The sequence below is a fragment of the Haliotis rufescens genome, unplaced genomic scaffold, assembly GCF_023055435.1.
Source record: "Haliotis rufescens isolate VD_foot unplaced genomic scaffold, xgHalRufe1.0.p SCAF_15, whole genome shotgun sequence".
Lineage (NCBI taxonomy): Eukaryota > Metazoa > Mollusca > Gastropoda > Lepetellida > Haliotidae > Haliotis > Haliotis rufescens.
The window spans coordinates 24,514,379-24,534,436 of record NW_025963835.1 but is presented as its reverse complement, the minus strand read 5'-3'; the positions used below and the strand labels follow the sequence as shown (position 1 = coordinate 24,534,436).

General features: G+C 39.5%; 1 protein-coding gene across 3 annotated transcripts in view; it reads left to right on the top strand.

Annotated features, from left to right (window-relative positions):
- LOC124150993 (spermidine synthase-like) overlaps nt 1-20,058 on the top strand; it is a 58,403-nt gene that overhangs the window by 8,165 nt on the left and 30,180 nt on the right. Inside the window, exons 1-2 of one of the 3 annotated variants that reach the window (XM_046523212.2) lie at nt 439-496; nt 2,135-2,300. In XM_046523212.2, the coding sequence (XP_046379168.2) occupies nt 2,137-2,300 (164 nt within the window). In that variant the 5' untranslated portion in view covers nt 439-496; nt 2,135-2,136. Of the gene's footprint in view, nt 1-438; nt 497-2,134; nt 2,301-9,374; nt 9,782-20,058 lie in introns of those variants that run through there. The other 2 variants (XM_046523211.2, XM_046523213.2) reach the window with 2 other exon arrangements.

The window sequence follows — 20,058 nt, the reverse complement described above, 5'->3', positions numbered from 1 at the left end:
TGATTGGACTATGCATAGACTCGTTAGTCTAGTCCAAATGTAACTCCATAATACCAGCCTAGTTCGGCAAGGTTGGAAACTGGACTTTTATAGTTAGTTAACTCTCTTGCCCCAGGAAGATGAGAGCAGCGTTAAGCATCAAACAAACAAACTAAGGATCAGTTGGTATGGGCAAATTTGGCCAAGTTAAGTACGACGTAACTACGTAACAAGTTATTACGTGTATATATCATATGGTTTCTCCATAAAATGAGTGTCGCTTGCCATAGTAAATACTAAGGTGAGCTTCGCTGCGAAGATAAACGCACGCAACACTGCCGCGTACATCTCACGGCAGACAGACCGTAGCTCTGGCATGGGCCCCATTCCAGAATATCCCGTCTCCAAGGTACCGAAGGGAATGTCATAAACACATTCTTGCCGTAATAGTCGACTAACGGGATCGGGTGGTCAGGCTCGCTCACTTGGTTGATGCATGTCATCGTATCCTAATTGCGTACGTAGATCGATGATCAAGATGTCAATCACGGGACTGTCTGGTTCAGACTCGGTTATTTACAGTCCGCTGTCATATAGCTGGAATATTTGCCAAGTGCGGTGTTAAACAAAGAAAGAAACGAACATAATATACATGAAGCTAAATGAACAATACGCGAAACAGTTTGCGTTTGGTGGTCTTGAAAATTTTATTGAAATTATTTAGTTAATTTTATATGTTTAAATCTTTGTCTTTGGTATGCTACAAAAAGCGTGTGTGTGGCAGGAGGGGAAGTGTGTTTGGCGGAAGAGGAAGTGTGCGTGTGCGTGTGTGTGTGTGTGTGTGTGTGAGGGGGGGGGGGGGGGGGGGGGAGGGGGGAGTCTCCCGTACACCCCTATCCTCTATCCGCGTGTACCCGTACGGAGGGGCAGCCACGGAGTCTGACAATCGTTACTTAGCGGTGCAGAAGTCTCATGAGTAAGGTTTTGACGCTGTATATCAATCCCTAACACGTATTATTTAACCTGCCAGCATGTATCATTTAACCTGTTTGACGCCCAAGGCTGCATATATTGACTCACCAGGTTCAATGTGATATCATACGTTCAAACTAAATACTCTGGGAAGCCGTTAAAACCTGCGAATACCTTAGGGACTTGGGGTTAGAAATAGTCCCCAGCGACATTCACTGCTTGTATACTGGTTGTAAGTGGCGACCTATTGTACTAGGAGTTCAGGCTCAGTGAGGGCGGTCGGGTAGCCTAGAGTGGTTTAAGCGTTCGCTCGCCACGCCAAAGACCCGGGTTCGATTCCCAGCATGGTACGATGTGTGAAGCCCATTTCTGGTGTCCCTCCGCCATGATATTGCTGGAATATTGCTAAAAGCAGCATAAAACCATACTTACGCACTCACTCATTCATTGACATTTGGACGGTGGGGTAGCCTATAGTGGTTTAAGCGTTCGCTCGCCACGCCAAAGACCCGGGTTCGATTCCCAGCATGGTACGATGTGTGAAGCCCATTTCTGGTGTCCCCCGCCGTTATATTGCTGTAATCATGCTAAAAGCGGCGCCAAACCATATTCACGCACTCATTCACTCAGGGTCGGTGACTTGGTTGTAAGTGGCAATTGAAAAACCCCAAGAGATGTATATCGGATATATATTTAATTAATTTTAATATTAATTTTTATAAAAAACACCATGTGGTACTGACATGTTGTAAGAGAAATATGTCACCTCTAATTGTGGACGCCAGTGTCAAACGGTGTAGCAATACTTCTACATGGAGGGGGGCACGAGTGCCCCAGTCGTCTAAGGCTCTGCGATTCGCTGTGCAGAGTTGCGTCACGTGGACACGCCAGAAACCTATTATTGTGGGTTCGAATCCCGGTTCGCCCCAATTATGTTTCTAGGTTTGTCAGCACCATACTCCTGCTCGTGGGTTTCACCGAAGCGGTAAACGTCTGAGACCTGCATCACTTCGGGCTTTCCTCCCACATCAAGCTGACAAGCCTTGATATAACTGGAATACTGTTAAAAGAGGCGTTAAACACCACTCACTCACTCACTCACTCACTTCTACATGGAATTCACAAACGCAACTGATTAACGTTACACGAGTATAGGGCTTATTGATGCCATACGTTATTTCAGGGATGGAAGGAGAAGGACCGTACGTACTTAGCGGAAGTTCCCCGCAGTCAAAGTTGTCAGACGGGTGGTTTCATGAACGATGGAATGGATACGGAATCTGCCTTGAAAATGTAGCTATTTTGGAACAAGAAACAACAAAGTACCAAGATATCCTGGTCTTCAAAAGGTAATCTAATTTGTTTTCATTTGACGGTAAGTTATGGATATACATCAATCGATAAACATGTTCGGTCCTGTTTGTTTGTTTGTTTGTTGTTTAACGCCGCACTCAGCAATAGTCCAGCTATATGATGGCGGTCTGTAAATAATCGAGTCTGAACCAGACAATCCAGTGATTGACATCATGAGCACGCAATTGGGATACGATGACATGCATCAACCAAGTCAGCGAGCCTTACCAACAGATCCCGTTAGTCGCCTCTTACGACAAGCATGGGTTGCTGAAGACCTATTCTGTCCAGGATCTTCACGGGCCCTGAAAACGTTTTTCGAAAGGCAACAGATGTACTTCTTTGCCACGCACAGTAACGTGGTAATCTTTGCGTTTATTTTGTTTGTTGTTCAACGCCGCACTCTGCAATATTTCTGCTATATGACGGCGGTCTGTAAGTAATCGAGTCTGGACCAGAAAATCCAGTGAATGACATCATAATCATCGATATACACATGTACGCAATTGGGATAAGATGACATGCATCAACATAGTCAGCGAGCCTGACCACCTGATTCCGTTAGTCGCCTCTTACGACAAGCGTAGATTGCTGAAGACCTATTCTGACCCGAATCTTCACAGGTATATCCTTTGTGGCGATATAACATTGATTCATAACAAGGCATTGTTTGGGTGAGTGAATAAAGTTTTATTCCAGCAATATCATGCGGAGAAATCAGATATAGTTGCGCAAACAAATTAGGGTGACGAGCGAACACTTTAACCACTAGGCTACCACACCGCTCTCGGATTATTTGAAAAGGGATCTACGTTTTCGTAAATTTTGGTTTGGTTTTGGAACTAAGAAACCCAGGCTCGAAAATCAGAGAGCACAAAATGCATAGAAACCAACGATAATATTCAGGCTCACAGACTTGGTTGATGCATGTCATCGTATCTCATTTGCGTGGATGGATACTCATGATTTCAATCACTGGGTTGTCTGGTCAAGGTTAGAATATGTACAAACCGACGTCACACAGCTGGAATATTGTTGAGTGTGACGTTAAACAAGAAACAAACAAAGAAGAGAAACAGTGTTAGATTTTATGACGCTTCACTCCTGAAGCCGGTGTCATGTTAAGGCTCGAGTTCTCTACCTTCCATCATTTCAGTTTAATAAGATGGTAACTGAATTTCGTTCAGGGCGTCTGGATCGATGTGACGTTGTAACGTTGTAATGATTTATCGGTGGCCACGTATGTTAAATAAATAAATAAGTTCTTTGGAGGTGAGGTGAAATTGGGTTTAACGTCCCGTGGTCGCAATAATGATGATAATTGTTTATATTGTATATGTTATTTGCACGTGACATCTTAATAAAATATTTTCTCTTTCTCTCTCTATAAAGGCTCGTCAGCCTACACCATCGCCGAATATGCATTTAGGCCTTTTTTTCTTGCACGTATTATAATGGCTCTTCAGCCCCATCCATAATGGAATATATATTTACATCATTTATTCCATAAGCGTATTATGACGACTCGTCAGCCAACTCAGACACATACTGGTACATATATAAACCAACCCGACAGGGGCGTAACTGCTCAATGAAAATTCCAAACTTCACATCTTCGCCGATCGCGCAGTCCTTCTCGTCAGAATTGAAATTCTGCAAACAGAAACATACATAAATATTTTGCTAAATCATACATATTGATAATGGATTACAAAACTTATGTTCAGTGTTACTGCCGTGCTGACAAGGGAGAGAGACGAGCTGCTATCCACGCCCCTTATTTATACCCTTAATATACCCGGGGGCACGGTTGACCCAGTCGCCTAAGGCGCCGCGATTCGCTGTGCAAAGGTGCGTCGCTTCGGCACGCCAGAAACCTATGATTGTGGGTTCGAATCCCGGTTCGCTCCGATTATGTTTCAAGGTTTGTCAGCACCATACCCGTGCTCGTGGGTTTCACCGAAGTGGTAAACGTCCGAGACCTGCATCACTTCGGGCTTTCCTCCCACATTAAGCTGACACGCCGTGATATAACTGGAATACTGTTAAAAGCGGCGTTATTATTGATATACCCCTTGATATAAGCTAATCACCCCACTGGGCCATTGCATACTGGTGAGGAGAAAACAGTTTCTCTCTTATTCATAATGCACTCAACCGAGAGAAACATCATAAATATATAAACTTAAAGGTTGAAGACAGAGCGAGTTTTGACTGTAATAATCATATGAAGACCATGGCCCACTTGCAGAAAACGATCTTAGCGCTAAGACTATCGTGAGCCTATGTTAAAGAATGGGAGTTACGATCATCTTAGCGCTAAGATTGCTTTGTGCAAGTGGGCCCATGTCTAATTTCAATGTCCATTATACGATGATCTTTGTTTTACCTTTTTTACAAGTATTTAACGGCTAAAATGTTCAACTTTTTAAACCTGTCAATCAATGAGAAGTTGTATGACCTTTCTAAATATGATGTATATTTCACTGCTTGGTAATATTAAAACGAAGAAAGCGTTTGTTACATGGTTAAAAAGTGTGTTATCTGCATATATCATTGGATTTTTATGTTATATAAGTACTTGTGAAGCTGTATTATTACTTTTATGTATAAACTCCTATTTTATGCATGTTTTTTTTAATGATGTACAGCGGTAACACGAAATTAAAATAGAGGGTTCGTAATAGCCAAGGTACAAACTTTGAAAGCTTCAGAAACAAATACGATAATAAGTATTTAAATCTAACATTTGAAGATGAAACGGAAAAAAATGTAAATAATTGATTGAGGCAAACAAATGTAATGTCAAGCATTATATGGACAGACGAAGAGACATTGGAGTTGCCCTAGACATGGGACTTATGGAAGTGTTTAACGGCTCAGCACGGGATAATCGACTAACGCTATAAATGGCATAATAATATGTAATGAATGGCTGATTAGGACAATGACACAAATAACCGCTGTTTCGCATGAATTACAGCATGTGAGCTAGTCTAGATATCCTTAACGATATGTAACTCAACACTATGAGTGTGCTATCCGAACTCAACACTATGACTGTGCTATCCCTTCGCTCCTCGACCCGTGAAGATTCGGGGTAGAATAAGTCTTCAGCAACCCATGCTTGCCGTAAAAGGTGACTATGCTTGTCGTAAAAGGCGACTAACGGGATCGGGTGGTTAGGCTCTCTGACTTGGTTGATGCATGTCATCGGCCCCAATTGCGTGGATCAATGCTCATGATATCAACCAATGGATTGTCTTGTCTAGACTCGATTATTTACAGACCGCCGTCATATAGCTGGATTATTGCTGATTGCGGCGTAAAGCAACAGACCAACCAACCAACCTTCGCTCCTCAATCTGATTTTATATAACAGGAGCCAATGAAATCAGTTATGAGAAAAATAATGGTCTTCACATATGGTTCTTATGTTGGATCGAACCCCTAAAGTAAAATACAACAAACAAAATATTGAAATTTTAAAGACACAAAAAACAATGATTTCATTGCTATATAAATACTGTGTAATCACCCCAAACCAGCTTCTGATATACAGATTGCTAAACGAGTCCCCGTTAGGAACCGTTGTTATTTCAATGAGTGTATTTCAAAACGTATCTGACGAGCGAGTTGTAATAAAATGGTTTCCAACAGGGACGAGTGTAGTTAACTATATGTACAGCGGTGACACAAAATTAAAATACAGGGTTCGTAAAAACCAAGGTACAAACTTTGAAGGCTTCAGAAAAAATACAATTATTATTATTGAAGTCTAACAGTTGTTGTGGAAAAGCGGGAAAATGTAAATAATTGATTGAGGCAAGAAAATTTTATGTCAAGACATTGGAGTTGCCCTAGACATGGGACTTATGGAGGTGTTTAACGGTTAACGTTCGGCACAGGGAATAATCGACTAACGCTATAAATGGCATAATATTAAGTAACGAATAGCTAATTAGGACAATGACACAAATCCGATGTTAGCAAAGGATTACAGCATGTGAACTAATCTAGATATCCTTAACGAGGTGACCACCCGATCCGTCGAATTTCTGAAAATAAAATGTTTCAATTTGTAGAAAAAAAAGTGTCTGGGTTTTTCCCGATCGGTCGAATATATGCTACCACTCAACCATGACTACTCACTGGGCGCATCTACTTTCACTAATTAAGGGGTGAACGGATGGTAGCAACTAAGAGGCTTACAGTAAAAAGAATGAGTGTTTTAATTAATAAAGATCATTGATAAACGAAGATCACTTGATAAATATTTATGTTGGTGTATGGATGTTAATATGACTATTGTTAACGTTTTTATGAATAAAGATCATTGATGAATGAAGATTACTTGATAAATATTTATATTTATGATTATTTATTATGTTTGTGTATGTATGTTAACGTGGCTATTGTAAACGTTTTTATGAATAAAGATCATGAAAATTGTTAGAATCATCAAGATAAACTAAATGTTTGAATATATATATATTGATTATTTATAATGCTGTTATTGCTGTATGTATGTGAAAATGTATTTTTATATCCTTGTAACAACAGAATAAAGAATATGAAATAACCGAGTCCTCGTGTCAGGTGTCATATACTGTCCCTAACAGCGTCAAGTTCCCTATCACCCCCATGAGAAAAAATCATGGAATACTCTAACTGCAGACACGTTAAGTAAACACGAATATACTTTCCCGATCCGTAGAATAATTTTACCTACCTTAATTTCAGAATTTCGACGGATCGGGTGGACACCCCTTAACGATATGTAACTCAACAATGTACAGAAATAAAATAGTCCAGAAACACTAATTCGGGAAATGTAATGTAATTAATTAATTTACGTTGGTAAAACAGAGTGCTATTAAGTCACTCTGGATCAAATACATCACCATCGAATAATCAGTTCTTGTTTGTTTGATGTTTGTATACTCTTGTACGTTGATGTTTTTTTAGAGAAATAAAAAAATGAGACTGAAAAACCCCAACTGTTTGATGTTTTTGCCACCATTAAACATGAATGCATACTTTCTTTTGCCCGCCAGTATATTCGGCGGTATGGGTCGATTAATTAAATATAAACTTGTATTCATATACTGCATCGCCTTACGGAAACTTCGACATGCGCGACGTGTTTTCTATTGCAGTGAAAAAAACATTTAACCATTTGAGTTATTGATTGAACGTACGGCGGACACCCCAGGGTGTTGGGTGGGGTGGGGTGGGGTGGGGTTGTGTGGTGATGTCACTCATGGTACATGTGGGGTCAAACCCAGCTCTTCGACGCAATGCACGTACACTCTGATCACTGTGCTATCCCTTCGTTCCTCAATCTGATTTTATGTAACAGGAGCCAATGAAATCGGTTATAAGAAAAATAATGGTCTTACATAGGGTTCTTATGTTAGATCGAACCCCTAAAGTAAAATATAACAAACCAATTAATAATTTTGTTAAAGACACAAATAACAACGATTTCATTGCTATATAAATACTTTGTAATCATCCCAAACCAAAGTGATAGTCTATTTCAAACGTATGGGGGCGGTGGGGTAGCCTAGTGGTTTAAGCGTTCGCTCGTCACGCCGAAGAATCGGGTTCGATTCCAACATGGTTACAATGTGAGAAGCCATTTTCTGGTGTCCCCCGTTGTGATATTGCTGAAATCTGCTAGTAGCGGCGTAAAACCATACTCACTCACTCAAACGCATTTGTTCGCGATTCCTGCGATAGGTAACGACAAAAGGTACTGTAAAATATGTCAGTAATACAGTTTTGATATGTATGCGTAGTGTGTCTATATGCATCTCTCATGTTTTTGTGAAAAATTGTAGTGTCAATCGGGAGTAGATTATCCGTCTAGGAGTAGAGTAGACGCTGCAGATCACAGTTGCATATTACTATACCAACGACCAACTGATATAAAAACTAGTCCCGTTAGCACGTGATGTAAATCATGTAATTGACACTGTTACAAAAAAAACTATTGAGTGATCTCATCAATAACAAAAGATATCTCCCAGGAGATATCGCTATAATCAAATTGCATCACAATGCTTTGCAAACAATTGTGACATCATTGTTAACATGACGTCATAAACAAATAACATTACTAGTGTCTGCCACTGAAGCTAGTAGGCTGTACTTTTTTCTCCCAAGACACTGAAAAAGTTGGAAGGTTGGTTGGTTGTTTAACGCCGCACTCAGCAATATTCCAGCTATATGACGGCGGTCTGTAAAAAATCGAGTCTGGACCAGACAATCCAGTGATTGATATCATGAGCATCGATCCACGCAATTGGGACTGATGACATGCATCAACCAAGTCAGCGAGCCTGACCACCCGATCCCGTTAGTCGCCTTTTACGACAAGCATAGACACCTTTTACAGCAAGCATGGGTTGCTGAAGACCTATTCTACCCCGGAATATTCACGGGTCTTTTGTTGGAAGGATAATTTTGGAAGATGAACGGAATCTCTCCATCGTGCCTTTTGATAATAAAAATAATCAACACCCGTCCATAAACCTTTCAAACTCCACGGCAAGTCGTATATTGTATATTTGATGTTAGAAAACAAAACTCGGGTGAGATTCTCTATATATACGTTAAGGGGAATGTCGAAAAATAGTTTCATAATTTATAAATGAAAGATTTGTCATTTATTCTGTGCATTATTTAGAATTAAGACTAAAATTTAATGTTCTTAATTAAGATGTTATAAAAATGAAATGTCACGTGTAATCGCGGTACAGAAATTTGTGTGTGGATAATTTCAGATTTCATGATCGTCTTGTAAACCAAAAAAAATACAACCGGTACATTGTCCTATTATAAATCAAATATAAGACCGATTTTAATTGAATACTTCTCTCAAGTTTCCTAAAACCTCTTTAGTTTATAAAGGGCAAGAGTTTATAGACATGTTACTATTAGGGAAATGCATGCTTAAGCTGAAACACACTTATCTATGCGATGAACACACATAATTAATTGTCCAGGTGTTAACAGCGACAACGCAGCCGATTGACCTGAAAGGGAAGTAACTCTAACGGAAATCACCTTGTTGCCAAAATTAGCGCGCACATGTTGATATCGCTGAATATAACTAGGGTTGGTTGAGCTAGACGTCATATAGCATTCAGAGGTTAACTCCAGTGAACGATTCGCCTGGCATTTAAGTGCAAGTACTTCTTTTGCCATCAGCACGGAAAACCCGAGCCAAGTGACTTACAAGGACTAATTTCCCATAGCTGACATTTTGTGCATACATTTTCCGTGAACGGCAGAAGCATTTGACCGACTGATCGCGAACAACGTGCATCATGGCAACAGAGGCTCTTGTCAAAGGAAGCTGGTTTCGTGAAGTTAATGAAATGTGGTCTGGCTATGCTGTCTCGTTAGAAGTGGAAGAGGTCTTAGTTCACGAGAAGTCTGAATACCAAGACATTCTTGTTTTCAAAAGGTATTTCCATCAATTTACATAGCAACAACGCTGATTTGATACTGGCTGTTCCGTTCACCTCCCTGCTAATGTCCCCTTTTTAACGAGGTCACCCTAACCTTGTGGGCGGTCTCTCCCTCTATACCGCTTTGAGATGCCTGTTTTATGAATGTGGTTGTTTTAGAATATATTCGGGATCAAAATAGCGCACACTGAATTTAATTATTAGAGTCATTTGGCCAACACTTTGGAGAAACAACATGGCCAGACATGTTTCTTTTTTTCCTGAATTAATAATAGGCAAGTTGTTTGTGTTGGTAGTGATCACATATGCATATATTTACTTTTGTCAATGGTTTCAAATGCAATGCATTGAGATGGCTTTCGCCGAGTCATATATGTAAAAAAAATCTTGAAGGGAATTGATATTAAAAAACATGTCATCTCAGTTTCTTTTGATATATATATATATATCATGTTTTATTGAAGTTGATTAAAGTGGCAAAACTCCCAATCATATATCCCTTTTTAACAAGGTCATCCTAACCTTGTGGACAGTCTCTCCCTCTATGTCACTTTGAGATGCCCGTGTTATGAATTCTGGAAGGGAATTGATTTTTAAATACATCTTACCTCAGTGTCTTTGATATATCATGTTTTAATTAAGTTGATTAAAATAGCGAAACTCCCAATGATATACCCTCTTTTAAATGAGGTCTCCCTAACCTTGTGATCTCTGTAAATAATAAAATGTCATCATGCCCTTCAGCAGGAGGTGAAATATGTCATTGTATCCCAATTGCATGGATCAATGTTCATGATGTCAGTCACTGGTTTGTCAGCACCATACCCATGCATGTGGGTTTCTTCCATTGTATTTGACACATTTGTGATGTCATTCTTGTGTTTATCATTCTTTTGTATAAACACTCCAATATTTTTCGGGATTGGACATTTAGCTATCTAACATTCATTATCTTGAACCAATATTTGAATTGATTTACATTTTGAATAGACAGAACTATTATTGTTCTGTTCGGCTGAAGAAAACCTTCCAAATGGTGTGCTGGACTTTCTTGGGGGAATTAGTCAGCAAAGAGCCGGAGTCACAGGAGACTAATTACAATTTTATTTACAAGAACAATTAACAATGAACAATATCTTAACTATAGCTGAGGGTGCCACAGAGACTCGGTACAACCCTCTGGGCTGTGGGAGAGTGATCTGCTTGGTTAGAGCGACAAACCCCTTCTGCTTAACACTATTCATTTAGTCCCTGCAAACTGGTGTCGTGTGGGTTTCGCCAGCTTTATAGGACAAAAAAATACATGTACCACCATACTTCCACAAGAAAGTGTGATGGCAAATGATCATGATGTAACTGTCATCGTGGGGTTTGGCAAGGTTGACAGAATGCCTGTTTATAATTTCAAAATAAGTTGCTGATTTGCTAATCAAATACGCAGGGTTACTTCACAATATTTTGATGATACGCACAAGTTTTATTTTTGTAGCGTATCTGTAATGTTCATTGCGTATTTGATACGCTTGGATTTTGTTTTACTGCATATTTCTGCATATCTGATGCGTATTTTACACCGATACGCAGCTTATCTGGAGCTCTGCCTTATTGGATATTATGTCTGGGAGATGGGATCTTGATACCTTAGGCTAGTATTTATCTAAAAGCTATAAATCAATTAAACTTTATAGACATAACTTTTGTCCTATTGAATAGTATGCCTTGGAGATAATGTTCTCGTTTCCTTAGACTAGCATCTATCTAAAAAGCTATAACTGAAACTACTGATATTTTGTATATGCATTTTCCCTGCTGATATGTATCACTTGCTAAACTATTATTATATGAATGATGTATAAATATTACACCATGATATCTCATAAAAGCACTTGATGTGGATCTAATTATTATAGGAACACTTAGTATAAATGTTATATCATGATAGAACTATTGATGATCTTAAACTTTATCGGAAACGTATCACCAGTGTGCCTCAAACCCACATTGTATAACTTGAGGACGTGTAACTCAACTGTCAACTGGGCTCAGACACATGGCATTACAGTGTGATACTAACTTAAATATTTTCAAATATTTCAATGATCATGAAAAACTTAGAAAATAATATGTATTCTGTTGTGTTACCAGTATAATGTCAGATAAAAATCAGATAAACATGCAGGACTGTTTTATTTCCTATAATTCTTTTAGAAATGTGCAAGCGATTGATTAAATATGTGTTTACGACCCCATCAAACTGTAAAGAGCTGTGCATCATGCAACATATTTAGATGTCGGAGCTTGGCGCATGTGCAACATGTAAAAAATACATTACACATGCATCTTTCACTACTCGCAGAGTATTATACAGGCTACAGAGACTTCTGGTTTGTTTTCAATTTTTTTCCTCAATAGAATGTTTTTATGAAAGTGTATAAGTAAGGGAATAAGTAACTCTCAATTCCTTAAGGGGGCAGGGGTGGCCCTGTCATCTAAGGTGCAGCAATATGCTGTGCAGAGTTGCGTCCCTTGGTCATGCCAGAAACCTATGATTGTGGGTTTGAATCCCAGTTCGCCCTGATAATGTTTCTAAGTTTGTCGGCACTATACCTGTGGTCGTGGGTTACACCAAAGTGGTAAATGTCTGAGACCTGCATCACTTCGGGCTTTCCTCCCTCATTAAGCTGACACGCTGTGATATGCATGTAACTGGAATACTGTTCAAAGTGGCATTAAACCGAACTCACTTTCAATTCCTTAAAAACAATAGGCCAATAAGGAAAGGGGAGTTGCCCTCTATGGAAGTGTCTGCAGTGTCCAACCCAGAATTGAAAATCAGGAGAGACTTGTCCCCCCCATCATGTAGAAAATAGGGGGGATTTTGAAAAAGTAGGGGGGATAACTGCTTTCTTCAAAAATGTATTATTTTGTATTATGTACTGGAACATCATCATATAAAAGTGTAACAGATCAGAATAAGGAACTGCTTTTTTGAGTCACTAGGACCGGGATCGATTTCCCCTTCAGTTTGAGAAGTAATTACAGTGACTGGTTTCATCATTGTCTTTTTTAGAACATCTATTTTGATTAAAAAAGTCTGTAATTTTTGCGAGACATTTTCACTATCAAAAGATCGTCTGCAATGACAGTCGGCGATTCATATTGTGTGATTTCAGAAACGAAACTAAAACGAACTAGATGCTCAAAAATACTTCTAGAACTTTTCAATATAGAATATTTATTTGTCTTTTAACATCTTCTCAAAGGTTTTTGATTATTAAACAACAAAATACAACATAATTTTGATCAAAGTTTTGATACACTTTCTACTAAAGTAAATTAAATTTCGTTTCCTATGCAAATCCTTTCGATAATTTATTCAGCAACCCAAGGGACGTATAACTCGTGTTCGAACTTCCGGTTATTATCGATCGGTCCTCGACAGTTGTTTACAATGTTTGCTGTGAACTGTCTTTCTTCATTAATTGATTAAAGATTTAGTGAGTATTGAATCTAAAGGTAGGGATAAACAGCTGATAAAGTAATTGACTGTACAAGAAATTGCTGTGCGCGACAGATCACGCTTTGAGTTTTTTATGAGGGGTGATTTGAATTTTTTAGCGTGAATCGCGCAATCGCGCGGTCTGGGTTGGACACTGGTCTGAGACCTGCAATACTTAGAACTCTCCTTCCACATGAAGCTGACACAGCCTGATACGAGTATACCTGAAATACTGTCTGAACAAAAGCGACATTAAGCAAACCACACTCTCCCCCGTTAGCAAAATCATTCGCCTTCGAAACACAGCTGGCTCTCATTGAATAGCAAAGTATCTACTTGTGGACAACCCTATTTGTATATTTATTAATCTGAATCAGCCGATGCCTAACTTTGCATCACTAACATCTTATTGATACTAGATACACAGTCATAGTGTTTAAGGGGCGGTCGGGTAGATAGTGGTTAAAGCGTTCGCTCGTCACGCCGAAGACTCCGGGTTCGATTCCCGACATGGGTACAATGTGTGAAGCCCATTTCTGGTGTCCCCCGCCGTGATATTGCTGGAATATTGCTAAAAGCGGCGTAAAACCATACTCACTCACTCACTCACTCATAGTGTTTAAAATATTGCCTGGCTGCCATCAGGATCCACAGACTTTAGAAGCTGCGCTGCAAGTCCCAACTAAACTCATCAAACCCTCATTTAAAAAACTGCAGCTTATCGTGACAAATGAATAGACATGTAAATTTACTGCAGGCCATAAGGACCCACACAACTTGACACAAGTTCTACCTGCCTTCGACCTATGGGCATTTCGAACACTGCACAGTCATCACATGAAATTAAACAAGTACCGTATTCGACGTATTAAGCACCCCGCTTTAATAAGCGCCCACAGCGATATTTGCTAATATATTGGCTAGTGAACAATCCCAATTAGCACCCCTTCTGATTGATAAATGTACACAAGACTTATTTATTCGCGTATAATACGCACCTGTGTGTTACATGCACCTTAAATATGGGCAATTAAATTCTGGAAAAATATATCTGTCGTATATAAACATTTTAGGCTGTCAGCATAAACAACGAAATTTATCTTTCAACTCTCTTTTTTTTCACCAAAATAATATTCTAATAAGAGCCCCAATATTTCTAATTTTGAGAGCGCCCTGGGCGCTTTTTACGTCGAATACGGTACCATTATTGATGTTGGATCTCAATAATTACATGTCATGAATCTCTTGGTGTGACTTTATATTGGTTATAGTTGTTATTATAGGACAGACCCGTGAAGATCTGTGGTAGAAGATCCGTGGTAGAATAGGTCTTCATCAACCCATGCTTGCCATAAAAGGCGCCTATGCTTGTCGTAAAAGGCAACTAACGGGATCAGGTGGTCAGGCTTGCTGACTTGGTTGATGCATGTCATCAATCCCAAGTGCGTGGATCGATGCTCATGATATTAATCACCGGAATATCTGGCCCAGACTCGATTATTTACAGGCCCCTGTCATATAGCTGGAATATTGCAGCGTTTGACAACAAACCAACCAACTATTATAGGACTACTGGTATCGTGAATCACTTTTGTGTGTTTAATTTCATTTTTGAAGGCTTCACATGTGACACTTTTTGTCACCATCACTGATTGGTCGATACGAAATGGTGACTCGTCAAACTGTCCCGTATCTAAAAACTAACTAGTGATAAATTATAGTATTAGGTTAACACTGAATAATATTTTGATTATGTATGTATATTTATGACATTCAAAGTAACTAGATTTATGAGATGAGAGAAAGATTTATTCGTGGTACAATAATGACTGGAGGAGGTGGAATAAGGGCCTTCGTCGCTCCACTGGCAAAATTTGGGTTAACAATATCCAGGTTAAATCACTGAATACCATCTTTTTCATTATTCACAATTACTAAATAACAACATCAACAGCTCCTTCATCCAATAGCTTTCAACTTGAAACATAACTTAGCCAAACAGCCTACAATATGTATTATATATTTGAAATTATATAACTGAAATTTATCAACTTTTCTGAAGCGTTTCCTTCCCAGCTGAAGACTGCCATGGATAATTTAGCCAGCAACATTGTCACAAACAAATCTCAAACATCACAACTTCATTCTTATTTGATCATCAGGAATGTCATCATCCAAATTTGTTTGGATCAAAAACCAGCTGTGACACAATAGCAATCTAATTACGTGTCTTGCTTAAACATGACTTGCAAAACATGGCTACTAGCGAGCAACACTACATTAAGTATCACTCGAGGTATAGCTAGTTTTATGTGTTCCGCGTTCACAAATGGTTAGGTTTCATACCACAAGCTGGAGGCAGGACTCATAAAACAGAAAAACATGTACCCTGAGTGACTCTGCTACAACAAATTTATCTTGCCAACATGTTTTAATCTGCCGTCAAAAAAATTAGAACAGATTGAAACTTGATAGGAAAGAGCTGTTCATCTGAGCTGAAAATAACTTGTGCTTTGTCATGTTTCTTTCGTTGAGTGAGTGAGTGAGTGAGTATGGTTTTACGCCGCTTTTAGCAATATTCCAGCAATATCACGGCGGGGGACACCAGAAATGGGCTTCACACATTGTACCCATGTCGGGAATCGAACCCGGGTCTTCTGCGTGACGAACGAGCGCTTTAACCACTAGGCTACCCGACCGCCCCTTCTTTCGTTGACTATGTGCAGCTTTTTGCTTCGTAGCGGGATGCAAGAGGTGTATCGTACTGCTCAGAAATCCATGTGCAACATGTTTTCTTGGTGGCGGGTATAAGGGATTTATTTATCCTACTCAGAATTATATTTCCCTCCCTGGTAGGATACGTAGTATTTCATCAAGATCACGTGAACCAATCAGATCTCAACATCTTGACATGGAGGTAACATAAAAATGATCCCAGATTTTAACTAGGATTGCAAACTAAGTACTCTTGGCAGGCAATATTGGAGAAATCATTATATTGGGGACTCTTATAGATCCGGGGTAGAATAGGTCTTCAGCAACCCATGCTTGCCGTAACAGGCGACAATGCTTGTCATAAGAGGCAACTAACAGGATCGTGTGGTCAGGCTCGCTGACTTGGTTGATGTATGTCAGCATATCCCAATTGTGTTGACCGATGCTCATGATGTCAATCACTGGATTGTCTGGTCCAGACTTGATTATTTACAGACCCCCGCAGGGCTCGAAAAATCCACTCGTCCGCTCGTATTGACGAGTGGTAACTGATGTCGGGCAAGCTAAAATTATCAAATACTCGTCCTGACGGACGAGCAGATACTCACAGCAGTTTAATTTATATTTGTTTTGATGTGCGATATATTGACACGGAAATCACGGCCATTCAGCTGATCGATATTTATGTCGCGTATAGCATTAACAATTAGGCTGAGGTTTGTCTCTTGATGTATCTTTGCGCAGGCTTTGCGCTGAAACCAGTCTTTATTTATTGATGTAAGCGGCCGGTTGCTAACTACCGGTGATTCGGTCAAGACACACCCAATGATATAACTTTATAGGATTTTAATGCAAGGATCGTCAAAAATTGTATTTGAAATTATTTTCTTTATCAGGAATAATATATTCCAATATCTTGTTAAATTAGATGCAGCTTTTACTCAAATTATAAAAATAATAATAACCCTAAGCGAAGCAGCTGATCGCTATTGCCGGTATTATTTTTTACATGGAACCAGTCTGACCAGTCACCGTCAAGGCTCCCGTGCACGTGATCGCGAGAATTACGTGTTGACATAGAATCGTCCAACAAAAACAAATATGACTTTTAACGAGTCACAGTATGGCATTTATGATATATGTATCCGTTCTCTGTCAACTAAAGTTCGTTTCAAGTCGTCAATAGCGGTAATCTGACCGTGGTTGCTGTTAATAACGGTGAGTTGTGCGATCTTCCGATCACTTCACACACGATTTCGCCGAAATTAATTAAAACAATATTAAAAGGAATTTTGAATAAAATAAGTTACAAACATAAGTCCAGATATACAAAGAACACTTTTTATAGCCAGACAGTGTAAATTACGTGACTAATTTGCGTACTTCAGTATGGATTTGTTGACATGGTATTTCCGGTGTTACAGGCTCACGGTAATGTCTTTCCATGGGGGAAAAAACATCCAAACTCATTATTTCGTGTATAATGCGCACCCCCTTCTACACAGCTGTGTTTTTTTTATAAAAAGGTGCGCACTATACTCAAGAAAATACGGTAAACCAAAATGGCGGATATGAGAAAGATTTTCTTGTCGGAGGGTCGTGCCGACAAAAAGTTGACTGCACAGGCGGAGAAACGAAAACTTAGTCCAAAACAATATGGTTGAGTGAATTTGAATGGGCAAAATTTGACGATGATGACAGCGAGTTGTATTGCACTGTCTGTCGAAAATACCCCAAACTATCTGATCCCAAATGTGGACTCGTAACTGGTTTACATCATAATTTCAGAAAAGAAACTTTGAAATTTCACGCTAAAAGTAGGAAGCATATTCAGTGCTGTGAACATGATAAAATTTTTAACAAACCCCAGACTGCGCAGTTTGCCAAGTCAATGCAAAAAGTTGACGAAAAAAACAGTGAAGTTTATGAAAAGCTATTCACAACAGCCTACTATATTGCAATAGAAGGGGAACCATTTTCAAAATTTCCAAGTTTTTGACAGTTGCAGTATAAGAATGGTGTAATACTTCGTACAAATTATTTGAATGATCATGCTTGCAAGGCATTCACCCAATCTATAGCAGATGTGTTGAAGAAAGAAACTGCTCAGGATTTGGAAAACAGTAGGTTTGTCAGTATTTTAGCAGATGGTTCAATTTATTTACTTTGTTTTGAGTGGTTACATGGTACATGATACATGATATTGTCTGTTCAGCATTGAGCAATAGGGCAAGTGAAAATTTGGCAGGACGAGTACAAAATTAAAAGTACTTGCCCTGCAGGACAAGTAGGGTTGAACAAATTTTTCGAGCCCTGCCCCGTCATATTAACTGGAATGTTGCTGAGTGCAGCATTAAACAACAAATAACAACATTATAGTGGGACTCTTACGTTCCTAAATTCAGAGGACCCGTGAAGATTCCGGGGTAGAATAGGTCTTCAGCAACCCATGCTTGCCGTTAAAGGTGACTATGCTTGTCGTAAAAGGCAACTAACAGGATCGCATGGTCAGGCTCGTTGACTTGGTTGATGCATGTCATTGATCCCAATTGCGTAGATCGATGTTCATGATATCAATCACTGGATTGTCTGGTCCAGACCCGACTATTTACAGACTGCGGTCATATAGCTGGAATATTGCTGAATGCGGCGTTAAACAACAAACCAACCAACCAACCTAAATTCAGAGGTATTTTAACATTGTATTGTAACATTGCATTCAATGCAATAATTTTAAGCTTTATTTAAAGCCTCTTCCTCTGTGTTGATGTCCTGTTACCAGTTAAGTACAAGTCAACTCTCGAAAGCCATTATAAACATTAAGCTATAATTATAACGGCATGAATTGGGAATGTTTAATTCCAAGGGGAATTTTTTAATGACACTTGTTGCACACCTGGTGCCGAATATCAGCCTCTGAGCAGGTCTAGATGCCCTGATGATTGTTGTGGTTGTGACAGTGATCATGTTTAATCATGAGGTATCTATCTAGATGTGAGTCAGCATTATCACAGTACAAGGAGGGTCTAATCAGTGTGATAATGAACCTTTAGCATGTTTAGAGTGTGTAGATGTGCAGTGGGTCAGGGTGAAGATCTGACCTAGTGTATCACACCGACTGACCTACTGATGTGTCGATACACGCTCTGTGAAGGGAACTGTGAAGATCCGGAGTAGAATAGGTCTTCAGCAACCCACGCTTGCCGTAAAAGGCGACTTTGCTTGTCGTAAGAGGTCACAAATGGGATCGGGTGGTCAGGCTCGCTGACTTGGTTGATGCATTATCAATCCAAATTGCGTGGATCGATGCTCATGATATTAATCACTGGATTGTCTTGTCCAGACTCGATTATTTCCAGACCGCCGTCATATAGCTGGAATATTGCTGAGTGCAGCGTTAAACAACAAACCAACCAACCAATTCTGTGAAGGAAACAAAAACAATAATGTTTTGTTCTTGTTTGTTTATTTAACACTATTCTCACTGAAATGATGGCAGACAAGACAATCCATAGATCGATGTTAAGAACAACGATCAGGATACGATACACAATCCACTGTGTCAATGATTGTTTATCATTGGAAATTGATGATTTGGGTTAAAGACCAATTTCTTTATTTTCGTTATTCTTAAAAGACAATTTCATTTCCAAAGAATGAGTGTGAGAATGATCACAGAACAAGGCAGCATTCATATTTGGCGAGACTTTTGAAAAATCCTGGTTGTGAGGTGAGGTGAAATGGGGTTTAACGTCGCGTCCAAGATTATTGCACTTATATAGTGACGTGCGTGTGCGTGTGTGTGTGTGTGTGTGGCTGCTTGTACTAGTCCGGATTGATTCCGATTTATAGTGCTAGCTCACTGAGATACCATGCCACAGTGTAACATGAATACCCCACTCAGACACAGTATACTGACCCCGAGCCGACCAGTCCTTGTTTTAGCCCATTAATGCCGAGCGCCAGACAGGGTAACAAGTACCATCTTTTAACGTCTTTTTGTATGACGGGGATCGAACCCCGGACCTTCCGCTCTCCGGGCGGCCGCTCTACCACTAG